Source organism: Anoplophora glabripennis, unplaced genomic scaffold (assembly GCF_000390285.2).
Source record: "Anoplophora glabripennis isolate ALB-LARVAE unplaced genomic scaffold, Agla_2.0 scaffold490, whole genome shotgun sequence".
In the NCBI taxonomy this organism is placed as follows: domain Eukaryota; kingdom Metazoa; phylum Arthropoda; class Insecta; order Coleoptera; family Cerambycidae; genus Anoplophora; species Anoplophora glabripennis.
Genome location: NW_019416571.1, coordinates 302,714 through 308,727, shown reverse-complemented (window position 1 = coordinate 308,727; position 6,014 = coordinate 302,714). Strand labels below are relative to the sequence as shown.

The following is a 6,014-nucleotide window of genomic DNA, read 5'->3' as shown; positions in this document are numbered from 1 at the left end:
AGAAGTAGTGATGGGACTACTCGAATGAAAATTATCGATTATATCGATTATGAAAATCTCTCGAGATATCTCGAGTGATCATATAAATTCATTCGATTATTCTTAGACGAATGACGAATGACAGTGGCCACAGCATTACTAACGTCAATCGTCACTCGTCATCACCGAATAACGCAAACGCGCTGCTCGAGCGAGAGCACAGGTGTTTCGATTATTCCAACGCTCTAACGAGCTACAAAACCTCGAGATAAGACGGCCGAGAGCATGGATGAGACAATCGATTATCACCGCATAAAAAAGACATGCAGTATTTTTACGAGTAGCATCGCGCGGTTTTGAAGGGCGGTTTAGAAGGGAGCTTTATTTAGCAAGAATAGAAATTCATATGAATGAAAATAATACAAAAATTATGTTTTCTGTATAATAATTTTTTTTTCAAAAACCCAAACAATGGATCTCTTTATGCGGGGACTACTCATTTTAAACACATGCTGATGAACCACTCAACTGACAACGAAGAAATGCCGCAATACGCGAGTCATTAATTTCGTTTTTTTTCGCATATAATTTTTGGGATAGGTCGGAAATTTTGGAAGTGGACTTTCGATTATATATCATTCGAATGATCATTCGATTATAAAATTAATTCGAAAGGTAACCTCTCGATTATTTATTTCATTCGATTATTTCCATCATTCATATGAATGAAAATAATACAAAAGGATACCAGATCTTTTCAGTTATCAGATGACAAACAACAAAAATAAATATTTTTAGAGGAAGAAGAAAAGTAACAGATAACTTGTAACCATTAGAAAGTAAGGTTAGACTTCAATAAGCTGTTTCGTGATTTGAATAGTTGCTTTCGATTCAACGGACAACTGAAGAATAATAACTGAAGTGAGGTAAATAAATCACTGATCTTGTCTTAGGTAAATAATAATAATAATAATAATGTCTTTATTTCCAAAAGAAAAATAAAAGTCATTCAGCACAAAAATAAAAAGGTTATCCATAGTTTTGGAAATCTCAAGGGGAAGTTCACAATAATTGTGCTCTACCACTTAACCCTTGAATACCATATATCTAATATATAAAGCACCGTAGTCAGTATTACATCACAGTAAACATATAAATTACAACAATAATAACAATAGTAGCATTAAATAAGTAACATACCTAAGAAAATAACATTGTCCTAACACATTTTTTGAACTTTGCACAACTAATATATCCTGCACCGAGTGTGACGCTGTTGTACAAGCGGTATATATTGTATTTAAAACCTCTCTCAAAAAAAGACGTTTTATGTTGAGGAGGGCTGAGTAAACCTTTGGATCTAATATTAATATTATGCACATCACTGCGAAATACAATTTTGTTATATAGATAAGGTGGAGTCTTAGTAAGTAAAAGTTTATGAAAGAAACAAAGTGAGTAAAGTTTTCTCCGTTTGAACATATCCAACCAGCCAAGTTCATGCAACTTATGCGATACATGATCAAATTTACGAATACCAAAAATAAAACGTATACACGCATTTTGAACGCGTTGGATGAGGTTGCTGCTGTCAAGATCTAGGCAAGGTCCATATACAGGGGCACAAAATGAAAACTGGGATAATATCAATAGGCTTTTTTTCGCGAGTGAAGTCGTATGTTGTAGTATGTGTAGTATGAGTGAATATTACGTTTTTGCGAGAATAGTCAGTCATTTAAACTACTATGTGACGTCACCAGTTTAGATCAATGACTGAACTCTTCACCCTTCAGCTGAATATTCTGTTAGTATATTCAACTAGTATTGTCAGCCGGTAACTTAACCTTTTTCTTTTTGACATTTTGTTTGAATGAGGATAAAAATCGTTCAGCAAAATGATGGATTCTGATACGGCTGTGGAAGTGGTCAGTTTAAATTTAAACTTTAGAGGCACAGATGTTTTAGTAAACGTAGACGTTGAAACAGCAAATATTTTACTTAATGGTCGTAAGATTAACTTTTTATATGGGACATATTTGCGATCCACTTTGCTTCAGGATTATCCTCTTTTTATTTGTGACCTAGGCCAGAGATAATATTGGTGGAATCATTTGTAATTCAGGTCTTTTTCGTATGAATTACATAAAAAACCGACCTAACCTCTTTCTAGTTTAAATTTTTTATATAAAAAATTTAAAAACATATATGGGGAGGCTTGAAGCCATATGTCAAAGTCGTCAAAGTACATATGACAGGCTGCACCACTGAATAGTGAATATATACATTTTCGCGATCTGTTCAGGTTAGACAAGGTTAGAAATAAGATTAAAAAGAGATAGAAACAGTAACTAGTATTCACCAATATTCACTCGCGAAAAAAAGCCTAATGTCCACAAAGCATTCTCTTAGTATTTATATTTAGATATTTACGATGGGGATATAGAAATGACGTAAACACAAATAGAATGAATAGCTGCTTTCCAGTTGCCGGGAAACTGCTACTAAAGTGTTCTACTGTTCTACTATTTAAATACTTCAAACTTAAACAACTGGAGAACTGGAACACCTTAGAGAAAAACATGAAAAAGTGGTGGGGGAATCAAACAGAAACAACTTTGAGTAGCTGAACCAGCTTATTGAATGCAAAAAGTTAATCTGAACTGTTCCTGAAGTGCTTTCAAAGTACATTTTTTGTCCATTGGAATTATTGGAAATCAGCTAATGGCTCAACTGAGTCAAACTTGTTAACCTAAATTTTTGTCTTTAAATTTATATACACTGTTTTGTTTATGTTTATAGCAGTTATCATATTAATTAAATGTCAATCATTACTTGTTTATAATATAATTTAATAAATACCCATGATAATACTGAACTATGAACTGTAAACAGGCATACATCTCTCATTAACATCACTTGCTTTTTTCATTCGATATTTAACTGGAATAACCCAGGATTGGCATATTTCGAAAAATTGCGTTTTATCATCTGTGATACCTTCTTTAACATGTATTTAACATAAAGATGAAGATTTCACACTTGAATAACCAACCCATGGTTAATTGATTGTTAATCCCTTTTTACTGTGTTAGTCAAGATAACCGGCCATATATTAGCATTTGAAAATAATGAAAATATAAATCAGGTAAATGTTTTCCCTGTTTATTAATGTGATTATAAAATTGGTGAAGTTAGCTAGAATCAATTCTTGCTCTTTGTTTTATTTCTACGAAAGGAACACACCTTTTTATACTAAAATTCATCAATGTAGAAGAGGAAGAAGACAACTATGCGACAATCTGTTTTGTGGCGACAATTATTGAGAAGTGAGGTTAGATTGGTCCATGCAATTTTTTTTACGTCGCGTCGACGCGAGTGGTATTTTTTATCAAATACGTTAAATAAATTGAGTTTAGATTAAGTAAATTACTTTACATAGAGATGTATGGTTTTTTTTATCGACTGCTTACCTGTGTCTCAACCAAGGAGCGTACGGGCTGCTATTGTCAATGGCTTGTGTGTCAGAAAGAGACCCGTCGCTGGCTTTAGGCCTGCCTTGTCGCATGACGAGGCCGTAGTCTTGGTGGCAGGCTCCCTTTGGAAGACTTTGAGAGCCCATCATGAGCCGTTCTCTCACCGACTGGCTGAGCTGGTTGGCCGCATTTCCTGTCAGGGAGTAACTTTTGAACTGGGGAGGGCTAGCTTCTAAAACGAACACTATTTTTTATTTATTTTTGAACAAATTGGAAAAAGACAATTAGTGGATATTGGTGGATTTAATCATTATCAGTTAAAAACGAACGAAAACATTACAGGTAAAATTAACCGTTTCAAAAATGGTTGACGCAGCTAGTTAGTACAGATAAAAATCAGCAATTTATTTTTAGAAAAACTAAGTTTTTAAGAATATTGAAAATAAAACGAATTTTATGAAGCAACAGAGAAATTACATTTTCATTACAAAAATCAATATTTTCCTGTATTATCAGAAAAGTTAGGAATAGGTAATAAATTTAAAACTTTTTTAGAGATCATACTTCTCTATATTTTATGAACTATTTTCGTCAAACTCGTTCAGATAATGTTTAAAACAAAAAAAATTGCATTTATGGTAAAAATATACAGTGCGTCCCAGAAGCAACGCAAAAAATTCGTATTTTATTTTGTGTTGCGTTTTCACAAAAACGCTAAAACACGTCAATTAGTAAATATTAATTGTCATTTTGTCACGTTGCTCAAACCTTTTTTGCGCTATGTTTCATAAACCTATGACTTCATTGATATTTTTTTTATATAGTACTTACTAGGTACCTAATTTTTTAAGCATAAATGGATGGCCCTTTTGAAGGGAAATGCGTCGATATAGGGTTTGGCCTACTTTACTTTGACAGGTGCGAAAAAAGCCAACGATTGGAATGGACATGGTTTAAAATAACAACAAAAGTATGTATCATAATCTGATGCGAGAACAGTGCCACGGCAAAAAATGGGAATTTGTAGATGTTTTGTGTTTTGGCTGATTGTAGGTACATGTTTTTATGTATTAATATGTTGGCATTTTCGGCGACAGGACGAACGGCAGTGTGTGTGGATTTTCAGTGACAGCTAAACATAACATTTTACCTATCATTTTCAGTCACTATCGTTGGCCTTCCAGATCTAGACAGATCTCTAACATGTCCAGCATCTTCAAATTTGCGTACTTATCTACATACAGTAGACGGAGGTAATTGGTTGTTCTGGATACTTGCCGTTGAATAATTGACATACTTCATCATAACTACGGATCCTATCTCCATATCCAACCATAATTAGGATTCCAATTCTTTGTTTCTCACTTAAACGCAACACCATCGTAATGTAAAGTTATGGTATTTGTAACTGTCACAATGATATGGAGACACTATTGCATTCGCTAACTGTCGTCATCAAAACAATACCTAGCCGCTGTGATCGGGTGTACCTACAATCAACCAAAACACATTTTTTGCTGGGGCACTGTTCTCGCATCACTTTGTGATACCTACTTTTGTTGTTATTTCAAACCATGTCCATTCCAATCGTTGGCTCTTTTTCGCACTTGTCAAAGTAAAATAGGCCAAACTCTGTATTGACGCATTTTTCTTCAAAAGGGCTATCCATTTATTAAAAAATTAGGTAGTGCTATTAAAAAAAAATGTCGATGACGTCAGGTTTATGAAACATAGCGCAAAAAATGTTTAAGCAACGTGACAAAATGACAATTCCTATTTACTAATTGACGTGTTTTACTGTTTTTTGGGAAAACGCAACACAAAATAAAATACGATTTTTTTGTGTTACTTCTGGGACGCACTGTATAGTAAAATAATAGCACCCATGTAATCTATTTTTGTATGACAACCAGTTCAGGCATGCCTAATTTTTAAAATATAACGATTTTTTTTTAAATATTGGTACACGCAACTGGTTGTATGAAGTGTGACACTGACAGTGCCTCAAATTTGATAGAAACCCAGAGATTTATTAAAAACGGAAAAAAACTGATAATTAATTAAATCAGATTTTTGGTATCTTAATTTGTTTTCGAGTTATAGGGCAATTGAGTTCTAAGTAATAACTGCTTTATATGAACTTGTGTGATATAAAAATATATATTTTTTCAAAGGAAATGTCAAATAAGGTATCTTTAATTTTTTGATAGAAACAGTTGAAGTCGTAGTAAATTTATTTTTATTAGTTGCCATAAATCTAATAAAAATAGAATTTTCAATTAACAATGTTAAATTATTATCATTTTTGGTGGCCTACTAAACAGATTATTATCATAGTAAATTATTTCAAATTAAAAATTATAGTATACAATCTTTATAAGCCATATTTGTAAAAAATAATCATAATAAAAATTAAGTTTGCTTTACAGCTCTATAACCATGTAATTCACTGAAAACAAAGTGACTAGTCGATTCTACGTCAACCAATTCATATGGATGAATTTTACTTTAATTCTAACCAATCTAACAGTGGAGATATCAAATATCTGACTTGTAGTTAAA

General features: G+C 32.8%; 1 protein-coding gene across 2 annotated transcripts in view; it reads right to left on the bottom strand.

The window, feature by feature from the left end:
• LOC108914038 (neuron navigator 3) overlaps positions 1 to 6,014 on the bottom strand; it is a 303,181-nt gene that overhangs the window by 78,522 nt on the left and 218,645 nt on the right. Inside the window, exon 7 of one of the 2 annotated variants that reach the window (XM_018719736.1) lies at positions 3,450 to 3,645. In XM_018719736.1, the coding sequence (XP_018575252.1) occupies positions 3,450 to 3,645 (196 nt within the window). Of the gene's footprint in view, positions 1 to 3,449; positions 3,697 to 6,014 lie in introns of both variants that reach the window. The other variant, XM_018719737.2, reaches the window with a different exon arrangement.